This window comes from Eleutherodactylus coqui, chromosome 8 (assembly GCF_035609145.1).
Source record: "Eleutherodactylus coqui strain aEleCoq1 chromosome 8, aEleCoq1.hap1, whole genome shotgun sequence".
In the NCBI taxonomy this organism is placed as follows: Eukaryota; Metazoa; Chordata; class Amphibia; order Anura; family Eleutherodactylidae; genus Eleutherodactylus; species Eleutherodactylus coqui.
This window is the reverse complement of record NC_089844.1, coordinates 19,674,200-19,699,895: the sequence shown is the minus strand read 5'-3', so window position 1 is coordinate 19,699,895 and position 25,696 is coordinate 19,674,200. Positions and strand designations below refer to the sequence as shown.

General features: G+C 43.6%; 1 protein-coding gene across 1 annotated transcript in view; it reads right to left on the bottom strand.

Moving 5' to 3' along the window:
- The window catches only part of DPP10 (dipeptidyl peptidase like 10), a 143,360-nt gene that overhangs the window by 5,586 nt on the left and 112,078 nt on the right, over positions 1-25,696 (bottom strand). The window contains exons 15-22 of the mRNA XM_066575248.1: positions 23,433-23,480; positions 22,847-22,968; positions 21,227-21,274; positions 20,076-20,174; positions 19,921-19,990; positions 9,142-9,336; positions 6,298-6,352; positions 4,900-4,999 (exon numbers count right to left, since the gene is read on the bottom strand). Coding sequence (XP_066431345.1) covers positions 4,900-4,999; positions 6,298-6,352; positions 9,142-9,336; positions 19,921-19,990; positions 20,076-20,174; positions 21,227-21,274; positions 22,847-22,968; positions 23,433-23,480 — 737 coding nt within the window. The remainder of the gene's footprint in view (positions 1-4,899; positions 5,000-6,297; positions 6,353-9,141; positions 9,337-19,920; positions 19,991-20,075; positions 20,175-21,226; positions 21,275-22,846; positions 22,969-23,432; positions 23,481-25,696) is intronic.

Below are 25,696 nucleotides of genomic sequence, written 5' to 3'. Positions count from 1 at the left end.
GTCTTCCATTAGGCGAAGGTGCCAGGTCCCATAGAGGTTAGTGCCAGATACTATTGGGAAGGGTCATTATTCATACCCTCCCCCAAACAGGGTTACATAGACAATTGAACAAACACTGACAACTCACAGGAGGGCAGGAAATGGAAACCACCCATTTGCAATCCCTCCCACCCTCGGGTGCTCATATGAAATACAGGAGAGGTGTAATATATAGGGCGTCCCCAAGCAAGTACACACCCTTCAAATGACAATAAAGTAAGTGTTTTACGTACAGTTCATTCATAAATAAATCTTTTTGTCTAATTGTTTTTATCTTCTTATCAACGCCTGTTTTTAAACTGATGACCGCATTGGCGCGGGCGCTGCAGATGACACAAAGCAATGGGATGGCAAACATCAAGAACCGTTTGATTTAGTATTTTTACGCATTCTTGTTCAATGGCCGCCATCGATTTACTGACTGTTGCTGTTTTTTGTTGTAAACTCTATATTTTAAGTATCTCCATTAAAAAAACTCTAGTGAGGCGAACACAGGGTGGGGGTGGGGATTCTACTGAACCTCCTTGTCCAGTCTGTTTGGCAGATTCCCATCAAGGTCGGCCCTTACATCATTATGGCAGTGGGGGTGAGGGGAGTTCCATCTTGTTGGAAATAAAGCTCCTCATCCCGGAAGTCTTCGCGGCCGGACAAATTGCTGCAGTAAGCGCAAGTAAACGGCACCAGCCGCAGTAGCAGCAAAAAAGAATGGTCCAATTAATCCCATCATTAATAAGCCGCACCGCACTGTAACTCCGGGTAAATTAGCATGATGCTCCTCTGTAATATGCACCCAGTAGGTGCAATCGTGGCGTGAGCCACTTACGCAGTCACTCCAATCCTTCTTGCAACCTCTGCGCATCTTGCCAAGTGCCCCTCGCAGAGCCGCACTCTCTGGTTTGGATCATCTTATTTCAGAGCATGGACTATTCTTGGAAGGTAACTATTCCAATGATACTACTGCTAAATGCGATGGACACTTGATTTTGAAATTCCTGTCTCCCGACCTGCTTTCCGCATAGATTTTCTTGGACTCTGAAAAAAAACATATTTTCCTGACTACAAGACACAAAATCTTACTGAAAAGTGCCTGCACTTTATGGTCCAGAGGCAGGGGGGTCCGATAAATCCAGAGGCCCCTGACCACTACCTTAATGATCCGGCAGTGTGCTGATCAGTCATCACCATAGATACCACGGCTGCACAGTCCTCCCTCTACCTGCTCCATAACACTCGCATGTCTCCCGTAGGGTGCAGGTCCTCCTCTGTACACACAGGGACATACAATAGAAGGATCAGAGGGCCTGCAGTAGCATCAGGACTGCAGATGCCATAACCAGCTAGAGGGGGTCATGTATTACTACACTTGTATGTAAGGTTAATAAAATCAGTGTTTAACATACCAGATGCAGATGTGTGTGTGTATGTAGCAGAGCTGTATGCGTGTGTGTGTATGTAGGAGACCTGTATGCGTGTGTGTGTGTGTATGTAGCAGAGCTGTATGTGTGTGTGTCTGGCAGAGCTGTATGTGTGTGTATGTGGCAGAGCTGTGTGTGTGCGTTAGTGTAGCAGAGCTGTATGTGTGTGTAGCAGAGCTGTATGTGTGTGTGTGTATGTAGCAGAGCTGTGTGTGTGTGTATGTAGCAGAGCTGAATGCGTGTGTATGTAGCAGAGCTGTATGTGTGTGTATGTAGTAGAGCTGTATGAGTGTGTGTGTAAGTAGCAGAGCTGTATGCGTGTGTGCATGTAGCAGAACGGTATGCGTGTGTATGTAAGTAGCAGAGTTGTATGCGTGTGTGTGTATGTAGCAGAACAGTATGCGCGTGTGTATGTAGCAGAGCGGTATGCGTGTGTATATGTAGCAGAGCTATGTGTGTATATGTAGCAGAGCTGTGTGTGTATATGTAGCAGAGCTGTGTGTGTGAATGTAGCAGAGCTGTATGCGTGTGTGTGAATGTAGCAGAGCTGTATGCATGGGTGTGAATGTAGCAGAGCTGTATGTGTGTACGTGAATGTAGCAGGGCCGTATGCGTGTGTATGTGAATGTAGCAGGGCCGTATGCGTGTGTGTGAATGTGGCAGGGCAGTATGCGTGTGTATGAATGTGGCAGGGCCGTATGCGTGTGTGTGAATGTAGTAGGGCCGTATGCGTGTGTGTGTGTGAATGTAGCAGGGCCGTATGCGTGTGTGTGAATGTAGCAGGGCCGTATGCGTGTGTGTGAATGTAGCAGAGCTGTATGCGTGTACGTGAATGCAGCAGGGCTGTATGCGTGTACGTGAATGCAGCAGGGCTGTATGTGTGTACGTGAATGCAGCAGGGCTGTATGTGTGTACGTGAATGTAGTAGGCCTGTATGCTTGTGTGTGAATGTAGTAGGCCTGTATGCTTGTGTGTGAATGTAGCAGGACTGTATGCGTGTGTGTGAATGTAGCAGGACTGTATGCGTGTGTGTGAATGTAGCAGGACTGTATGCGTGTGTGTGAATGTAGCAGGACTGTATGCGTGTGTGTGAATGTAGCAGGACTGTATGGGTGTGTGTGAATGTAGCAGGACTGTATGCGTGTGTGTGAATGTAGTAGGCCTGTATGCGTGTGTGTGAATGTAGCAGGACTGTATGCGTGTGTGTGAATGTAGCAGGACTGTATGCGTGTGTGTGAATGTAGCAGGACTGTATGCGTGTGTGTGAATGTAGCAGGACTGTATGCGTGTGTGTGAATGTAGCAGGGCCGTATGTGTGTGTGTGTGAATGTAGTAGGGCCGTATGCATGTGTGTGAATGTAGCAGGACTGTATGGGTGTGTGTGAATGTAGCAGGACTGTATGGGTGTGTGTGAATGTAGCAGGACTGTATGGGTGTGTGTGAATGTAGTAGGCCTGTATGCTTGTGTGTGAATGTAGCAGGACTGTATGCGTGTGTGTGAATGTAGTAGGCCTGTATGCTTGTGTGTGAATGTAGCAGGACTGTATGCGTGTGTGTGAATGTAGCAGGACTGTATGCGTGTGTGTGAATGTAGTAGGCCTGTATGCTTGTGTGTGAATGTAGCAGGACTGTATGCGTGTGTGTGAATGTAGTAGGCCTGTATGCGTGTGTGTGAATGTAGCAGGACTGTATGCGTGTGTGTGAATGTAGCAGGGCTGTATGCGTGTGTGTGAATGTAGTAGGGCCGTATGCGTGTGTGTGAATGTAGTAGGGCCGTATGCGTGTGTGTGAATGTAGCAGGACTGTATGCGTGTGTGTGAATGTAGTAGGCCTGTATGCTTGTGTGTGAATGTAGCAGGACTGTATGCGTGTGTGTGAATGTAGCAGGACTGTATGCGTGTGTGTGAATGTAGCAGGACTGTATGCGTGTGTGTGAATGTAGCAGGACTGTATGCGTGTGTGTGAATGTAGCAGGACTGTATGCGTGTGTGTGAATGTAGCAGGGCTGTATGCGTGTGTGTGAATGTAGTAGGGCCGTATGCGTGTGTGTGAATGTAGCAGGACCGTATGGGTGTGTGTGAATGTAGCAGGGCTGTATGGGTGTGTGTGAATGTAGCAGGACTGTATGCGTGTGTGTGAATGTAGCAGGCCTGTATGCTTGTGTGTGAATGTAGCAGGACTGTATGCGTGTGTGTGAATGTAGTAGGCCTGTATGCTTGTGTGTGAATGTAGTAGGCCTGTATGCTTGTGTGTGAATGTAGCAGGACTGTATGCGTGTGTGTGAATGTAGCAGGACTGTATGCGTGTGTGTGAATGTAGCAGGACTGTATGCGTGTGTGTGAATGTAGCAGGACTGTATGCGTGTGTGTGAATGTAGCAGGCCTGTATGCGTGTGTGTGAATGTAGCAGGACTGTATGCGTGTGTGTGAATGTAGCAGGACTGTATGGGTGTGTGTGAATGTAGCAGGGCCGTATGTGTGTGTGTGTGAATGTAGCAGGGCCGTATGTGTGTGTGTGTGAATGTAGCAGGACCGTATATGTGTGTCTGTGTGTGTGTGAATGTAGCAGGGCCGTGTGTGTGTGTGTGTGAATGTAGCAGGACCGTATATGTGTGTCTGTGTGTGTGTGAATGTAGCAGGGCCGTGTGTGTGTGTGTGTGAATGTAGCAGGGCTGTGAGTGCATGTACAATATGCTTGCAGCAGTGCTGTGCATAATGTGAACTCATTAGCTTGCCCCATTGTTTGAATGGACACACTAGGTTTAATGATAGCGGACTGTTCACTTTTCACCCCCTTTTCAATACTAGAACCCCAAAGTTAATGACGGGAGCCCCTCCACTCTGTTAGACCCTCAGAGACATTTAAATTAGTGTGACGTTTATTTCTTCGTTTTCTGTTGTCTAAACTGGGGGGGGTCTTATCGTTCCAAAAAATATGGTCCTTTTCCATCAACCTTTCTTGCCCCGTGGGGCTCGTCGATGTCCACCGTCTTCAGGAAAGTTGTTTTGTGGACATTCTGAACAATTCCATCTGCTTCGAACTCATCCCTAATCGGTGTGATAGTCGGTCATGTAGGTGGGTTTGTTTGAAACTCTGTCCGAAACGGTCTTTGCACTTCAACTGTGATTTTAACCTTTCAGTAGCCCTTTGGGATACATTTCCTGTGTTTTAGGCATAGTCTGGTTCCACTCATTATTTCTAGTGGGTTAAGCCTGAAAAGGAGTGAAAATTAAGTAGGGGAGATAAATCAAAGGAAACCTGGCGCTGCCCACAGTAACTAATCAGGTTTGCTATGGGTAACTCTGCCAGGTTTCCTTGGCACCAGCTTTGATTTATCTCCCCCAGTCAGTGATAAGCTGTAAAAGCGTGTATACCTTTTTTTGGGCCAAGCTGTATATACTCCTAGTATACAGACAAGCCACGTGGCGACGTTTGCTCTACTCACCATATAACCTCATGTCTGTGATGGGGGCGATTAAGGCTCCACATTTGAACAGTCTCTCGTTGGCTTTTAAGATCATGGATGCAATGTAACCGCCGTAACCCTGAGGGGAGAAATATAAGCGAGGTAGTCATTGGAGGAAGCCAAATTGACCTCAAGGAGTAGTCAGCTGTAGGGACCAGTGACAGCACAGCTTTCATCAGTAAACAGCTGGTTTTGATTGGCTGCTATGAGTTACACCCCAAATTTTTATCCATGAGACTTAACGACTAATATCACATCCAATAGGTTGCTATGGCAACAAGGCTAAAGAATAGTTTTCATACAACTGAATGAATAGTGACACCAAAAAAATGTCTGCAGCAAAGAAATTCTCATCATGAAATCCACTAAATCTAGTAAATCCTTAAAATCCACGAAATGTATAGAAATCTACAGAACTCACAAAATGCACACATTTATCCGTAATATTTCCACTTTTTCCTGTTAGCGCAGAACGTTCAGCTATTAACTAATAGAATGCCGCTATAGTCAGTCCTCCCTCGCTGCCAAACTTGGCTGAACCAAGGATCTCCTTGGCATTTATAGTAAACGGACCGACTGATCTTACAGCCCTGAATCCCCACAACGAAGAGTAAACCAGAATACCTGAAGTCAGGAAAGCGAGGTCGGAATCCCCAAACCTAAGAATATAGGGAAACCATCCCTACAGATAGGAATATTAGGACAGAATTGCTAGAGAAAAAAAATATAAGGACAAAATCCCTACAGATAGGAATATAAAGGTACATTTACACGCAACGATGATCACTCAAAAAGTCATCTTTTGAGCGATGATCGTTGCGTGTAAATGTGTGTCCATCATGAACGTACCGTGCACTTTTCGTCCATCGCTGAGTTCAGCTCAGCTTAAAATCCATCATCCCTGATAAGACGGACCCCACACTGAGTTCTCCTCGGGGCAGCGCTGATAACATTCTTTCAGCTGCTGTCCCGCTGGAGAACAATAGCGATGTATTTAGAGAACAGACCACCTGCTGTTCTATAAATACAAGCTAGTTAGCTACTAATGGCCTGATTAACCCATTAGTACCTAATGCAAAATGATAGCTCAAAACTGTCAGTTTCTGACTAATTTTGACCGATCATCTGTGCGTGTAAATGGACCTTCGGGTAAGAATCCCTACAGATAGAATTATAAGATCAGAATCCCTACAGATAAGAATATAAGTTCATAAACCCTACAGTCCGGAATTGTTAACACTAATCCTGACCACAACAGCATTAACTTGGCCACATGAATCAAAACTTTGACCCAACGATACTAAGTATAGCCAATATAACAATAACTGCAACCAAAGACACACAGAAGGGAGGATTAATCCTTATTTAATGAATTACCTTCCCAAATATAGTCAGTCTGATGGGATCAATGTACGGTTCTCTCAGTAACCACCTTCAGGAGGGAAATAGATCAAATATATTAGTCAATGGAAAACAAATATTCTTGGAAAAAAATTACGAAAATGACAAAGTTACACTAATCTATGAACAGAGGGCGGACCCAGGGGCGTAACTACAGGGGATGCAGTTGCTACCGGGCCCAGAACTCTTAGGGGGCCCATAAGGCCTCTCTTCTCCATATAGTACGAATCAAGCATTAGTTGGGGGCCCTGTTACAGATTTTGCATTGGGGCCCAGGAGCTTTACGTTACGCCTCTGGGAGGACCAATTACACTGCGACACCGACATAAGGATAGAGGGAAGACCCATTACACTGTAACACTGAAGTATGGACAGAAGGAGGAGCCACTACACTGTGTCACTGAGAGGGAGGACCCATTACAATGTGACACCACCTCGTGTGACCTCTGGAGACACCAGCCATGACCGGTATGATTTCATTAAAGCTACACTGTCTCTGAATCAGCCAAGCCGCCTTAGCAGCTGCCACTCCAGAACCTTCCACCCATCCAGTGATGTGCCCTCAACGTACACGAATGTGGCATAGTTGGCAGGATAAGCCAGACGATGAGAGTTTTTAGAGAGAGGGTGGTACTGGGGTAACGAGCCCAAAGTAGTGGAAGCTATCCGACTCAGTAAAGAGAGAGTCATTGTGCGGGATAGCGGCACCACCCTTGAGAGGAGGCCGAGGGCGAGAGACTGGTACAGTGCCAGGAGTGGTATAGGCTGATGGTGGCAGAGTTTATGGAACAAAAGATTAGCGTAAACCAGGAGGTCTGGAGACGGCCATGCACAAGCTTGGCCACCGAGCACTAGGCACTCTGAAGATTAGGCACGGTGGCCATGTTCCATGCCAGTAAAGCTCCTCCACTATTTCAGGCTCACCAGCACAGTACCACCAGCTCTCTCTCACCCCCCCCACCACTTCCCTCTGCAACCCCCTGCTCACCTCCGGCGCCCCCCGAATCTTTTCGTCCGAGTAGTCAGTTACTCGGAAAAAGCGGTGCTCGAGTGCAAAAACGCCCGAACCGAGTACGCTCGCTCATCTCTATTTGTAATATGTTTTACTACTCTTAATTTTTTTAACTTGCTTTTTGTTGCCACCCATAGTTTTTTTTATCTTTCCATCAATGGGGTGTTCACAGGGCTGTTTTTTGGCGGGCCGCGCTGTAGCTATCCTTGGTACCGTCATGCGGTCCGTACATTTCGATCACTTTTTATTCAATTATTTTTGAGTGGTTGGGTAAGAAAAAAGCTGTAATTCTAGCTTTATGGATTTTTTATTCTTACGGCGTTCATTACGTAGTATTTTATCATGGACTCGGCAATACCAATTGTGCTTTTGGGGGGGGGGGATCTTTTTTTTTAATATTTCAATGTTTTTTTATTTTTAGTAAAGTTAAAAAAAAATTATTCAACTTATTTTTTTCTACTTTTCCTTTCATCCTCAAAAGGGGACTTTAGTATTGCAGTATATGGGGCACCAGAGGGCATTAACCTCTGCATCTAAGCTGTTAAAGGGGGACTCCGGGCACAGACTAACGTTTTCAAATCTAATGTACATCATCACAATAAGTCATTCTGTAATAGGTCCACTGGACCCGGTCTAGCTACTGTCTTAATTTTATATTTATGTCCACCTGAAAAATATCTCCATTTCCTTTGACATCTTGGGCGTATTTGCTAGTTCCTCCCCTGTCCATACCCTTCAACATATCATGAGCAGTGCATGATGGGAGGGACAGGAGTGGAATCGCTGAGCTGTACTACTTGTGTAAGGCCTCATGTCCACGGGGAAAATCAGATCCGCTGCAGATTCTACATGTAGAATCTGCAGCGGGTCCCTCCTGCCCCGCGGACATGAGCGCCGAAAATAACAATTTAAAGCATTTACCTATCCGGCGCGGGCGGAGAAGATCAGCTGTTCCTCACGGCCGGATCTTCATTTTCGGCCGGCGGATGAATTCCTGACGCCGGCGGCACGTCGCCGACGTGCCGCGCGCATGCGCCGGGCACATCCGCCGAGCCGAAGCAAGGAAGATGCGGCCGTGAGGAACAGCTGACCTTCCCCGCCCGCGCCGGATGGTAAATACTTTAAATTCCTATTTTAGGTCTCCCGCGGATCCGGACGGCTTCCATAGGCTTCAATAGAAGCCCGCGGGAGCCGTCCCCGCGGGAGACCCGCACGAAAATGGAGCATGGTCCGGATTTTTCCATGCTCCATTTTTTTTAAAATCCCTTTTATTGACGATCCGCGGGTATTTATCTACCCGCGGGTGGTCAATGCATCCCTATGGGATCCGCATGCGGGAGATCCGCTGCGGATCTTAAATCATATTTTGCCCGTGGACATGAGCCCTAATTCAGAGTGCCAGAAGGTTCTCTCTGTCTGCTTCAGCAGTTTTCTCTGGCGAGAGGGAGGTTGGTGCCAGTAAGTTGCAGGACCTGTAACCTGTGGGCGGGGCTACAGCGCTTGCCAGTAAACCAGCTCTATGAAGCGAGCTCCACTCCTGAGCCCCCTCTATACTCCCCCGCAGATCAATAACATACATGTAAGTCATTGGTCGTTAAAGACTTAGTATTAGGACCAGAAGAGCCACCGCTTAAATGACATCAGGACACAGTTTTACATTCCCAAGGAAGCCAGACAGCTCAGATGCAGTCCGTATCTCCAGCCCCGAGTTGGGTTGGACAGGATTCCGTCACAATGTGTCGCACCTGACCATACAGACATGTATACACGGAATACAGGAGGAGCAAAGAAGAGGGGATAATTCTCACTCTACAGCAGCTATTTGGTCCTTTACTTCTACAGATCCAAGTCCTCGGTGAACCTGCTGCAGGATCTTAAGACCTTGAAAGCCGCTGCCACGCCCATCGAACCGCGCCACGATGACGTTGTCTGTGTTTATGAGCACTGAGTCCCAGTCAATGTGGAACTTGTCGGTGACCAGCTGATTCCCTGGAGATTCATCCCTGCAACATAGAGAGGTTACGGATCAGAAGGAGCAAAGAGTCCGCACCGAATACACAACATTGTCCTACAGTGGAGGCACCGAGACAGAAGAAACGATCGAGAAGATTTACTAATCCTGTGTAATGGACAGTGCAAAGTGTGCATGCATGAGACATCTATAGGCTGGCTGGTCTCTAACTTTATGCCACTTATTATACGGCTTAGTTTGCGCCAAAATGTTGGTGCAATTTTAGCAAACTTTTAATCTATGCTCACTTTTCACAAAGCCACACCCATTTTCTGGTAAGCCACGCCCTACTTGTCAAGCAAGGTCAGGTGTTCAAAGCATAATGAAGTGTTCCAAGGCAAAAAAGCAGGGGTGTACATAGCATAGAGACAGACCATGCGGCTGCTATGGGCCCATGGAGAGAGGCGGCCCAACAGTGTTTAGTCCCACCCCATTTTCTTCTGGGTGGTTGCAACCAGTGCAGGATACCTTTCTCCAGAGGAAATAGATTGGTCAAAAACAAGGAGGTTGGAAAACGTCTAACAGGTAATGGAAATGGAGTGGAAAAAAACAATAGACCTTACTGTCCTGGGTGCCAAAACCCAGCATCTTAATAACGGGCCCAATTGATCTTTGCTATGGGGCCCCTCTAGGCTATGCGCACCGCTGCAAGTAAGACAGTTTTTCAGCACAAAATTAGCCAGAATACTGACACACGAAGCTTAGTAAATCTCCTCCAGTGTGTACACCAACAATATCACATCAATAACCCTCCCATATATAAGTGGTAACATCTACTACATCCTAAACTAACAGCTACTTCACCCTAATAATACCTACTACATCCCCATACGAAAACCCACTGCATCCTAATCCTACTACATCCCAATACTAAATCTACTGCAACCCAATACTAATCCTACTACATCCCAATACTAATCCTAATGCATCCCAATACTAATCCTACTACATCCTAATCCTAATCCTACTGCATCCCAATACTAATCCTACTGCATCCCAATACTAATCCTACTACATACCAATACTAATCCTACTACATCCCAATACTAATCCTACTACATCCCAATACTAATCCCACTACATCCCAATACTAATCCTACTACATCCCAATACTAATCCTAATGCATCCCAATACTAATCCTACTACATCCTAATCCTAATCCTACTGCATCCCAATACTAATCCTACTACATCCCAATACTAATCCAACTACATCCCAATACTAATCCTACTACATCCTAATCCTAATCCTACTACATCCCAATACTAAATCTACTGCAACCCAATACTAATCCTACTACATCCCAATACTAATCCTAATGCATCCCAATACTAATCCTACTACATCCTAATCCTAATCCTACTGCATCCCAATACTAATCCTACTACATCCCAATACTAATCCTACTACATCCTAATACTAATCCTACTACATCCTAATACTAATCCTACTACATCCTAATCCTAATCCTACTGCATCCCAATACTAATCCTACTACATCCTAATACTAATCCTACTACATCCTAATACTAATCCTACTACATCCTAATCCTAATCCTACTGCATCCCAATACTAATCCTACTGCATCCCAATACTAATCCTACTACATCCCAATACTAATCCTACTACATCCTAATACTAATCCTACTGCATCCCAATACTAATCCTACTACATCCTAATACTAATCCTACTACATCCTAATACTAATCCTACTACATCCTAATACTAATCCTACTACATCCCAATACTAATCCCACTACATCCCAATACTAATCCTACTACATCCCAATACTAATCCTAATGCATCCCAATACTAATCCTACTACATCCTAATCCTAATCCTACTGCATCCCAATACTAATCCTACTACATCCCAATACTAATCCAACTACATCCCAATACTAATCCTACTACATCCTAATCCTAATCCTACTACATCCCAATACTAAATCTACTGCAACCCAATACTAATCCTACTACATCCCAATACTAATCCTAATGCATCCCAATACTAATCCTACTACATCCTAATCCTAATCCTACTGCATCCCAATACTAATCCTACTACATCCCAATACTAATCCTACTACATCCTAATACTAATCCTACTACATCCTAATACTAATCCTACTACATCCTAATCCTAATCCTACTGCATCCCAATACTAATCCTACTACATCCTAATACTAATCCTACTACATCCTAATACTAATCCTACTACATCCTAATCCTAATCCTACTGCATCCCAATACTAATCCTACTGCATCCCAATACTAATCCTACTACATCCCAATACTAATCCTACTACATCCTAATACTAATCCTACTGCATCCCAATACTAATCCTACTACATCCTAATACTAATCCTACTACATCCTAATACTAATCCTACTACATCCTAATACTAATCCTACCACATCCTAATACTAATCCTACTGCATCCCAATACTAATCCTACTACATCCTAATACTAATCCTACTACATCTTAATACTAATACTACTACATCCTAATCCTAATCCTACTGCATCCCAATACTAATCCTACTACATCCCAATACTAATCCTACTACATCCCAATACTAATCCTACTGCATCCTAATACTAATGCTACTGCATCCCAATACTAATCCTACCGCATCCCAATACTAATACTACTACATCCCAATACTAATCCTACCGCATCCCAATACTAATACTACTACATCCCAATACTAATGCTACTACATCCCAATACTAATCCTACCGCATCCCAATACTAATACTACTACATCCTAATCCTAATCCTACTGCATCCCAATACTAATCCTACTACATCCTAATACTAATCCTACTGCATCCTAATCCTACTACATCCTAATACTAATCCTACTACATCCTAATACTAATCCTACTACATCTTAATACTAATCCTACTGCATCCCAATACTAATCCTACTGCATCCCAATACTAATCCTACTACATCCTAATACTAATCCTACTGCATCCCAATACTAATCCTACTACATCCTAATACTAATCCTACTACATCCTAATACTAATCCTACTACATCTTAATACTAATCCTACTGCATCCCAATACTAATCCTACTGCATCCCAATACTAATCCTACTGCATCCTAATACTAATCCTACTACATCCTAATCCTAATCCTACTACATCCTAATACTAATCCTACTACATCCTAATACTAATCCTACTGCATCCCAATACTAATCCTACTACATCCTAATACTAATCCTACTACATCCTAATACTAATCCTACTACATCTTAATACTAATCCTACTGCATCCCAATACTAATCCTACTGCATCCCAATACTAATCCTACTACATCCTAATCCTAATCCTACTACATCCTAATACTAATCCTACTACATCCTAATACTAATCCTACTGCATCCCAATACTAATCCTACTACATCCTAATACTAATCCTACTACATCCTAATACTAATCCTACTACATCTTAATACTAATCCTACTGCATCCCAATACTAATCCTACTGCATCCCAATACTAATCCTACTACATCCTAATCCTAATCCTACTGCATCCCAATACTAATCCTACTACATCCTAATACTAATCCTACTGCATCCCAATACTAATCCTACTACATCCTAATCCTAATCCTACTACATCCCAATACTAATCCTACTGCATCCCAATACTAATCCTACTGCATCCCAATACTAATCCTACTACATCCCAATACTAATCCTACCGCATCCCAATACTAATCCTACTACATCCTAATCCTAATCCTACTGCATCCCAATACTAATCCTACTACATCCTAATACTAATCCTACTGCATCCCAATACTAATCCTACTGCATCCCAATACTAATCCTACTACATCCTAATCCTACTACATCCTAATCCTAATCCTACTACATCCTAATACTAATCCTACTACATCCCAATACTAATCCTACTACATCCCAATACTAATCCTACTACATCCTAATCCTAATCCTACTACATCCTAATCCTAATCCTACTGCATCCCAATACTAATCCTACTACATACCAATGCTAATCCTACTACATCCCAATACTAATCCTACTACATCCTAATCCTAATCCTACTACATCCTAATCCTAATCCTACCGCATCCCAATACTAATCCTACTACATCCTAATCCTAATCCTACTGCATCCCAATACTAATCCTACCACATCCCAATACTAATCCTACCACATCCCAATACTAATCCTACTGCATCCCAATACTAATCCTACTGCATCCCAATACTAATCCTACTACATCCTTATACTAATCCTACTGCATCCCAATACTAATCCTACTACATCCTAATCCTAATCCTACTACATCTTAATACTAATCCTACTGCATCCCAATACTAATCCTACTACATCCTAATCCTAATCCTACTACATCCCAATACTAATCCTACTACATCCCAATACTAATCCTACTACATCCTAATACTAATCCTACTGCATCCCAATACTAATCCTAGTACATCCTAATACTAATCCTACCGCATCCCAATACTAATCCTACTACATCCTAATCCTAATCCTACTGCATCCCAATCCTAATCCTACTACATCCTAATCCTAATCCTACTACATCCTAATACTAATCCTACTACATCCCAATACTAATCCTACTACATCCCAATACTAATCCTACTACATCCTAATACTAATCCTACTGCATCCCAATACTAATCCTACTACATCCCAATACTAATCCTACTGCATCCTAATACTAATCCTACTACATCCTAATACTAATCCTACTACATCCTAATACTAATCCTACCGCATCCCAATACTAATCCTACTACATCCTAATACTAATCCTACTACATCCCAATACTAATCCTACTACATCCCAATACTAATCCTACTACATCCTAATACTAATCCTACTGCATCCCAATACTAATCCTACTACATCCCAATCCTAATCCTACTACATCCCAATACTAATCCTACTGCATCCCAATACTAATCCTACTACATACCAATACTAATCCTACTACATCCCAATACTAATCCTACTACATCCCAATACTAATCCTACTGCATCCCAATACTAATCCTACTACATACCAATACTAATCCTACTACATTCCAATACTAGTCCTACCCCATCCCAATACTAATCCTACTGCATCCCAATACTAATCCTACTGCATCCCAATACTAATCCTACTACATACCAATGCTAATCCTACTGCATCCTAATACTAATCCTACTACATCCCAATACTAATCCTACTACATCCTAATACTAATCCTACTACATCACAATACTAGTCCTACCACATCCCAATACTAATCCTACTACATCCCAATACTAATCCTACTACATCCTAATACTAATCCTACTGCATCCTAATACTAATCCTACTACATCCCAATACTAATCCTACTGCATCCCAATACTAATCCTACTACATACCAATGCTAATCCTACTGCATCCCAATACTAATCCTACTACATACCAATGCTAATCCTACTACATCCCAATACTAATCCTACTACATCCCAATACTAATCCTACTGCATCCCAATACTAATCCTACTACATACCAATGCTAATCCTACTGCATCCCAATACTAATCCTACTACATACCAATGCTAGTCCTACTACATCCCAATACTAATCCTACTACATACCAATGCTAATCCTACTGCATCCCAATACTAATCCTACTACATCCCAATACTAATCCTACTACATCCCAATACTAATCCTACTACATCCTAATACTAATCCTACTGCATCCTAATACTAATCCTACTACATCCCAATACTAATCCTACTGCATCCCAATACTAATCCTACTACATACCAATGCTAATCCTACTGCATCCCAATACTAATCCTACTACATACCAATGCTAATCCTACTACATCCCAATACTAATCCTACTACATCCCAATACTAATCCTACTGCATCCCAATACTAATCCTACTACATACCAATGCTAATCCTACTGCATCCCAATACTAATCCTACTACATACCAATGCTAATCCTACTACATCCCAATACTAATCCTACTACATACCAATGCTAATCCTACTGCATCCCAATACTAATCCTACTACATCCCAATACTAATCCTACTACATCCCAATACTAATCCTACTACATCCTAATACTAATCCTACTGCATCATAATACTAATCCTACTACACCCCAATACTAATCCTACTGCATCCCAATACTAATCCTACTACATACCAATGCTAATCCTACTGCATCCCAATACTAATCCTACTACATACCAATGCTAATCCTACTACATCCCAATACTAATCCTACTACATCCCAATACTAATCCTACTGCATCCCAATACTAATCCTACTACATACCAATGCTAATCCTACTGCATCCCAATACTAATCCTACTACATCCCAATACTAATCCTACTACATCCCAATACTAATCCTACTGCATCCCAATACTAATCCTACTACATACCAATGCTAATCCTACTGCATCCCAATGCTAATCCTACTGCATCCCAATACTAATCCTACTACAATGTAATACTAAAAAGATCTACTACATCCTAAAACTAATCCTACTATACCCTAATACTAATCCTACTGCACCCCAATACTGAGCCTGCTACACCCTAATATTAATCATGGTACATTCTAATGCTAATCTTACTAAACCCTAATACTCACATTTACCACATCCATCTCATACTACAAGATAATAATAATACTATTACATCCTAACACTAAACCTATTACATACTATTACTAACATTTACTACATCCTACTAATAATTTTACTACATGCTAATACTAGTCCTACCACACCGTAATACTAATACCACCTACATCCTGATACTTATCACATGACATACTAATCCTACTACATCTAAAATATGAATCCTAATACTAATCATATCTAAATATTACTACTACATCCTAATACTAATCTACTACTACAGACTAATACTAATCTACTACTACATCCTAATACTAGTCTACTACTACAGACTAATACTAATCTACTACTTCATCCTAATACTAATCTACTACTACAGACTAATACTAATCTACTACTACAGACTAATACTAATCTACTACTACATCCTAATACTAATCTACTACTACAGACTAATACTAATCTACTACTACATCCTAATACTAATGTACTACTACAGACTAATACTAATCTACTACTACATCCTAATACTAATCTACTACTACAGACTAATACTAATCTACTACTACAGACTAATACTAATCTACTACTACATCCTAATACTAATCTACTACTACAGACTAATACTAATCTACTACTACATCCTAATACTAATCTACTACTACATCCTAATACTAATCTACTACTACAGACTAATACTAATCTACTACTACATCCTAATACTAGTCTACTACTACAGACTAATACTAATCTACTACTTCATCCTAATACTAATCTACTACTACAGACTAATACTAATCTACTACTACATCCTAATACTAATCTACTACTACATCCTAATACTAATCTACTACTACAGACTAATACTAATCTACTACTACATCCCAATACTAGTCTACTACTACAGACTAATACTAATCTACTACTACAGACTAATACTAATCTACTACTACAGACTAATACTAATCTACTACTACGTCCTAATACTAGTCTACTACTACATCCTAATACTAATCTACTACTACATCCTAATACTAATCTACTACTACAAACTAATACTAATCTACTACTACAGACTAATACTAATCTACTACTACATCCTAATACTAATCTACTACTACATCCTAATACTAATCTACTACTACAGACTAATACTAATCTACTACTACAGACTAATACTAATCTACTACTACATCCTAATACTAATCTACTACTACATCCTAATACTAATCTACTACTACATCCTAATACTAATCTACTACTACATCCTAATACTAATCTACTACTACATCCTAATACTAATCTACTACTACAGACTAATACTAATCTACTACTACAGACTAATACTAATCTACTACTACATCCTAATACTAATCTACTACTACATCCTAATACTAATCTACTACTACAGACTAATACTAATCTACTACTACAGACTAATACTAATCTTACTGCACCCTAGTACTACTCATATTATATCTTAATGCTAATCCTACTAAACCCTAATAATATCTACTACATAATAATTCTAATCATACTACAACTAAAAACTAATCCTATAACATCCTAACACTAAACCTATTACATACTATTACTAAGATTTACTACATCCTTATAGTAACACCTACTACATACAAATCTACTACTGTGGCATAATACTAACACCTACCACATCCTAATACTAATCCACTACAACCTAATAGTAATCCTAATACTAATATCTACTACTTCCTAATATTAACCCAACCACATTCTAATACTAACACCTACTACACTCAAACACTAACCCCATTACATCCTAACACTAATCCTTTTACATCTTAATACTAACACCTCCTACACTCCCTCATACTAATCCTATTACATCCTAAGGCCTCAGTCACACGGGCGCATCGGCACCCGTACACCGGCGCCGATGCGCCCGTGTGACTGACACCAGCAGACGGACATACCTGTAGACGGCCGTCTCTCTGCAGCGCCGGAGGAAAGAACATCTGACCGGCTTCATTGCCGGTCATGGGTTCTTTCCTCCGGCGCTGCAGAGAGATGGCCGTCTGCAGGTACATCCGTCTCCTTCCTGCAGTCACACGGGCGCATCGGCGCCGGTGTACGGGTGCCGATGTGCCCGTGTGACTGAGGCCTAATAGTAACATGTACTACTGCCTAATTTTAATCCTATCACATCCTAAAAGTAAAATCTACTATTTCCTAATTCTAATCTTACTACATCCGAATACTAATCCTACTACAACCTAGTACTACTGCTGGTACATCATAATGCTAATCCAAGTAAACTCTAATACTAACATCTACTACATCCCAATACGAATCATACTACAACATAATACTAATCCTATTATATCCTAACACAAATTCTACTATATACTATTACTAACATTTACTACATCCTAATACTGATCATACATCCTAGTAATAATCCTACTACATCCTTATACTAATCCTGCAAACCCCAACACTACTCCTAGTGCATCCTAATACTAATCCTACTACAACCTAGTACTACTGCTAGTACATCATAATGCTAATCCAAGTAACCTGTAATACTAACATCTACCACATCCCAATACGAATCATACTACAACATAATACTAATCCTATTATATCCTAACTCAAATACTACTATATACTATTACTAACAGTTACTACATCCTAATACTGATCATACAACATACGAATACTAACATTTAGTACATCCTAGTAATAATCCTACTACTTCCTTATACTAATCCTGCAAACCCTAATACTGCTCCTAGTGCATCCTAATACTAATCCTATTAAACTCTAAGGCCCCATGTCCACTGGCGGATCGGATTCCACATGCAATAGCTCGCAGCGGCATGTGACCCTGTGTACATGTGTCGTCCACGTGGATTTCTATTCTTATGGGACATCTGTACTGCGGATGGTCGGCACGGCTCGCCGTCAGATATGCGCAGTACAGATTTTTTTCCAAAATCTCATATTCTTAAAGCAGAATCCATGGCCTGTCCGCAGTGCCCACTGCGGACGGGCCACGGATGAGACTGCTTCCATTGACTACAATAGTAGCTGTCCGTGTGGGATCCGCAGTGAAATAGAGCATGCTGCAATTTGTTTTTCACATCAAAAGATCCCCAAAACAAACCCGCATGCTCTAATTCAGGTGCGGATGCCAATGCTTCTCTATGGGCAGCTTGAATTGCTGATCTTCCACACGGGTGTCCCGCGCGGATTCCGCAAATCAAATTTGGCAGTGGACATTGGGCCTAATACTAAGATCTGCTACACCCTAAAACTATTCCTATTATATCCTAATACTAAGATGTACTACACCCTTATACTAATCCCACTACACCCTAGTACTAACCCTACTCCACCCTAATGCTAACATCTATGACATACTCACCATACGTCATTCCTGGTTGACTGCAATATGTCAAACAAGATGCAGATTTACACTCAGTGTTCATTGTTTCAACTTCTAGTTTCTTACTTTTGAGATCTCCCTTCTTTATGTCATATCCTAGCAGGATATGACATAATGCAGGATATGACATCACAAAGCATTACAAGACACCAAATCACGTCACAATATCACAGAACAGCAAAAGGTATCAGATAAGGCCACACGGCATCACAGGACGTCACATCATATCATTTGACACCACATTGCTTAACATGTAATCATATGATATTATATGATGTCATGTGTCTTATTACCGCATGGTATACCATGATGTCACATGACACTGCATATCATCACATGACTTTGTATAAAGACACTTAAACATTAAAACTGTTCTTTATCTTCCCGCCATTATGAAGGAGTCTGAGAACTGCTGAGCTCTTCCCATAAAACTCTCCAGAATATATAGGGACTCTTCACTTACACGATTAGGAGCAGAGGATACCGGTTCTGCTCTGTAAAATCCTGAGGATACGACAGTCGTAGCGGAAGCTCTAAAAGAACAGACAATGAGTGAGATATGGGAGGCCGCGGAGTCCTAGCTCCTCCTCTGCTTGCTAGGCCACGCCTCCTTATTACCATAATCATCAATGGGAATCATTTTTACTTCACTCCTGAAGATTTCCTTCTGGGAAATGGCTTCTTGTAGCACAAAATTGTTTTCTATCGTATAAAATTCTGTAGAAAACAAAAGAGAAAACTTCACATGTGAAACTGTCCCCACTTCGGTGCTAAGCTGAGCTCCATACCCCCATGACCCTGCATGCCTCCCAGACCCCCCTGATCACTGTGTAATATACCTCCCAGACCTCCCTCATCACTGTGTAATATACCTCCCAGGCCCCCCTGATCACTGTGTAATATACCTCCCAGGCCCCTCTGATCACTGTGTAATATGGCTTGTGGAACCCCTGATCACTGTTAAATAAATCAACTAGGCCCCCCTGATTACTATGTAAAAAGCACATCTCTGCTCCACAGAATCCACTGATTATTATGTAATATACCTCTTAGGTTCCCCCTGAAAACCGTGTAATAAGCACTCTCTGCCCCTGGGATCCCCTGAACAATGTGTAATATGCCTCCCAGGCCCCCCTGATCATCTTGTAATAAGTATTCTCTGCCTCTGGAATCCCCTGAACACTGTGTAATATACCTCCCGGGCCCTCCTGATCACTGTGTAATATACCTCCCAGGCCCCCCTGATCACTGTGTAATATACCTCCCAGGCCCCCCTGATCACTGTGTAATATACCTCCCGGGCCCTCCTGATCACTGTGTAATATACCACCCAGGATCCCCTGATCACCGTGTAATAAGCACTCTCTTCCCCTGGGATTCCCTGAACAATGTGTAATATACCTCCCAGGCCCCCTGATCACCGTGTAATAAGCACTCTCTGCCCCTGGGATCCCCATAACAATGTGTAATATACCTCCCGGGCCCTCCTGATCACCTTGTAATAAGCATTATCTGCCTCTGGAATTCCCTGAACACTGTGTAATATATCTCCCAGGCCCCCCTGATCACTGTGTAATATACCTCCCAGGCCCCCCTGATCACTGTGTAATATACCTCCCGGGCCCCCCTGATCACTGTGTAATATACCTCCTTGGCCCCCCTGATCACTATGAAATATACCTTCTAGACCCGCCAATCACTGTGTAATGAGCACATTTCTGCCCCCCAGGACCCCTGGGTATAATTTAAAATCCAGCAATGTCACTGACCAGAGGGGTCACTTGTGTTGTGGACACTGAACACGTGGACTCCTGGACCTGTCACAATAGAAACAGATGTGGGATTAGCTATCACTCTCATCATCCAGAAAACATGGCTATGACGGACATTTCCTCAGGGGGTATTGATAGGAGGAATGATGAGGATGGATCTGGACCACAAATCCACTGTCATGCTACAGGTCATAGGAGTAACTGCAGGACTCCAGGGACAACCACCCCCAACCGCTGTGACATCATCCGTCGAGGGTGCGCAATATTCAGTACAAGATTCTGATAAGACGGACAAAAAAGGAGAAACTTCCTGGAGAAGACCACCCAGAATTACATTAAAAAGTGCTCTTCTAGAGGGGTGGGGCTAATATACAGGATTAGAGGGAACTGAGATCAGCCACGGGAATCCTCTTCTAAAGAAAGGGGTGTTCTCTGGCATGCACAAAAAGGGGGGCACTATGGGAAGTACAGCGAGGAACGCACTGTTGTAAGTACAGCGAGGGGGGCACCATGGTAGGTACAGCGAGCGGGGCACTGTGGTAGGTACAGTGAGGGGGGCGCCATGGTAGGTACAGAGAGGGGGCGCCGTGGTAGGTACAGCGAGGGGGGCACCGTGGTAGGTACAGCGAGGGGGGCACCGTGGTAACATAGTAACATAGTATGTAAGGCTGAATGAAGACAATGTCCATCTAGTCCAGCCTGTTTAGCCTCCTGTTTTGTTGATCCAGAGGAAGGCAAAAAACCCCAAGGCCAGAAGCCAATTAGCCCTTTAGGGGAAAAAATTCCTTCCCGACTCCCTAATGGCAATCAGACTGTTCCCTGGATCAACCCCTAATAGTTCCTACCTGCCTATATACCCAGATTAACAATTAACCTAAGATTTATATCCTATAATGTCCTTCTCCTCCAGAAAGACATCAAGTCCCCTTTTAAACTCCTCTATGGATTTTGCCATCACCAGGTAGGTACAGCGAGGGGGCGCACCGTGGTAGGTACAGCGAGGGGAGCGCCGTGGTAGGTACAGCGAGGGAGGCGCCGAGGTAGGTACAGCGAGAGAGGCGCCGTGGTAGGTACAGCGAGGGAGGCGCCGAGGTAGGTACAGCGAGGGAGGCGCCGTGGTAGGTACAGCGAGCGGGGCACTGTGGTAGGTACAGTGAAGGGGGCGCCGTGGTAGGTACAGCGAGGGAGGCGCCGTGGTAGGTACAGCGAGGGGGGCACCATGGTAGGTACAGCGAGCGGGGCACTGTGGTAGGTACAGTGAAGGGGGCACTGTGATAGGTAAGGCGAGGAAGGCAATGTGGTAGGTACAGCTAGGGGAGTACTGTGGTAGGTACAGAGAGGGAGGCACTGTGGTAGGTACAGAGTAGGGGTACTGTGGGTAGAAGGCATAGAGAGGGGGGCACCGTGGTGGACACAGAGAGGGAGCACTGTGGCGGGCACAGAGTCACACATAGGAGAACACTGGGAAGGGGGATAATAAAAGCTTTGCCCCCAGGTGGGATGGGGATGATAAAAGCCCTACATCCAGAGTGGGAGGAGGACGATGAAAGTTCTGCCTCCTGGGTGAAGGGTGGGCCATAGCTTGTCTTCCATTCTTGACTCATTTGAGGGTCTTACCTTTGCAATGCAGCAGGAAGTGATGGTTCAATGGACTGAACTTCGCACTGAAGTAGGAACATTGGCCACTTGCGAATCCACAGGAGAGGCACTGCCGGTTCAGTAAACCAGAGATGTAGACTCTGGAAGGACACCATTAATGAGCAAACACGTGACCCTGTGCAGCCCCACAATACCAGCAAGGACCCCAGAGCTAGGGTATAGACAGGGGGTGTCATCGTACAGAAGGTGACAAGGCCCAGACATCCTTCTCATGTGTTAGTATCGGGGGGCTCAAAGACTTCTCAGCCACCCCAGACCCAAAATGTACTGTATGTCCTGGATCCGCTGCAGATCCTGGGGGGCCGCTGCCTTCACGCAGCACCTCCGTAAACTGTCTCCTATAGCCAGCAGTCTGCAGCATGGAGGCACACTGCTTGATGGTGACTGCCCCATTGCTTCACCAGTCTGGCGCCCCCCATGGGCCAGCAGACCAGTACATGGCGGGTGATGTGCGCGGGACGGCCCCCCTCATGGGACTGGTTCTCTAGGTGCTGCCAGGACAAGCCCCCCACTTATACTGTAGTATCTAATCCCCATATGTTACCTGTACAGCTGCCGCCCGCGGGGGGAGTCTTCTGTGCTGAGGAAGTACCTGTCAGGGAGGAGAGAAATTACATGAGATGAACTACAACTCCCAGGACACATCATCAGCACAATCTACAGGGTGATCCGTTCAACCCTCCCACACGTCAATCAATGGATATGATTTAGTTATGTGGATTAATGGATGTAATTAGCTCCAGACTGAAGAGAAACTCAAAGAGTTTGGGGCCTCATTTATCAGAGCTGTCTATTGTAAGATGTCCTTGTTACCCATAGCAACCAATCACAGCGTAGCTTTCATTCGATCTCAGCAGTATAAGAGATGAAAGCTGCGCTGTGATTGGTTGCTAGGGGCAACAAGGACATCTGAAAATAGACAGCTCTGATAAACGAGGCCCCGAATTCTTTGAGTGTGTCTTACATCCGATGCCGATTACTTCCATCATTATATTATCTGATTTACTGAAAAGTAAGAGGTGTGAACGGATCTCCCTGTATGGAGGATAGGTAACAACATGGAGCCCGAGACCGCAGCCTACCTCGTCCTGACAACAGTAAATCCATGACAGTAAAGTATGGCTGGGGGGGCTGACAGCGTAGCCGGGGGTCATGTGACCTGGTTGCTGGATGTCAGGGACTGGGGGGGCAGCAATCAAAAGCCAAGCTGCATGAACCAGGGTAAATAGGTAAAGGAAGGGGCAACAAATTAAAGGGATTGTCTCGACTTATTTCAACTCTGGATAGGTTATCATTAAAAGAGGGCAGACAACCCTTCTAAAGCTTCATCCTGGGTGAAGGAAATCCTGATTGTGGTCCTTAAATCCTGCTAAAGGCTCATCAAATAAAATCACAGGAGGAGGGTAGCGGTCACGTGTGAGAAGGTGTCAGGTGACGCACAGTGCACATAGACACAAGGAAGGATCATGGAGACGACCTCTACATGTGATGCTGTGTATGGTGGATCATGGAGACGACCTCTACATGTGATGCTGTGTATGGTGGATCATGGAGACGACCTCTACATGTGATGCTGTGTATGGTGGATCATGGAGACCACCTGCACATGTGATGCTGTGTATGGTGGATCATGGAGACGACCTCTACATGTGATGCTGTGTATATTGGATCATGGAGACGACCTCTACATGTGATGCTGTGTATGGTGGATCATGGAGACGACCTCTACATGTGATGTTGTGTATGGTGGATCATGGAGACGACCTCTACATGTGATGTTGTGTATGGTGGATCATGGAGACGACCTTTACATGTGATGCTGTGTATGGTGGATCATGGAGACGACCTCTACATGTGATGTTGTGTATGGTGGATCATGGAGACGACCTCTACGTGTGATGTTGTGTATGGTGGATCATGGAGATGACCTTTACATGTGATGCTGTGTATGGTGGATCATGGAGACGACCTCTACATGTGATGTTGTGTATGGTGGATCATGGAGACGACCTTTACATGTGATGCTGTGTATGGTGGATCATGGAGACAACCTCTACGTGTGATGCTGTGTATGGTGGATCATGGAGACGACCTCTACATGTGATGCTGTGTATGGTGGATCATAGGGATGACCTCTACATGTAATGCTGTGTATATTGGATCATGGAGACGACCTCTACATGTGATGCTGTGTATGGTGGATCATAGGGATGACCTGTACATGTGATGTTGTTTATGGTGGACATTGAAGATGACCTCTACGTGTGCTGCTGTGTATGTGGATCATGGAGACCACCTCTACATGTGATGTTGTGTATGGTGGATCATGGAGACAACCTCTACATGAGATGTTGCGTATGGTGGATCATGGAGACAACCTCTACATGTGATGCTGTGTATGTGGATCATGGAGACGACATCTACATGTGATGCTGTGTACATATGCTATATACATGTTGCTGACGGGTGGAGGGAAAGGACAGTGTAAGTACTACAAAGGAACTGAGTAATGAAGGTTAAGATGTCCTTCTTTGTTTTGGTACTCCGGTCTCTTAGCTCCAGAATGCTCGCTTCAAGGATATGGCCTTGAGAATTCTGTCACTGAATGTCAACGGGGTTAATCTCCCACAGAAAAGAAGTTTCACATGGAAAGAAGCCCTTCACCACAACATCGATATAGTATGTATTCAGGAGACGCACCTACTAGATACGGACACACACCGCATGTTTCATAGAAAATTTCCGCACACTGTATTTGCTTGCGCCCCAAAGAAGCGAGCTGGGGTCATGGTAGCTTTCCGAGACTCC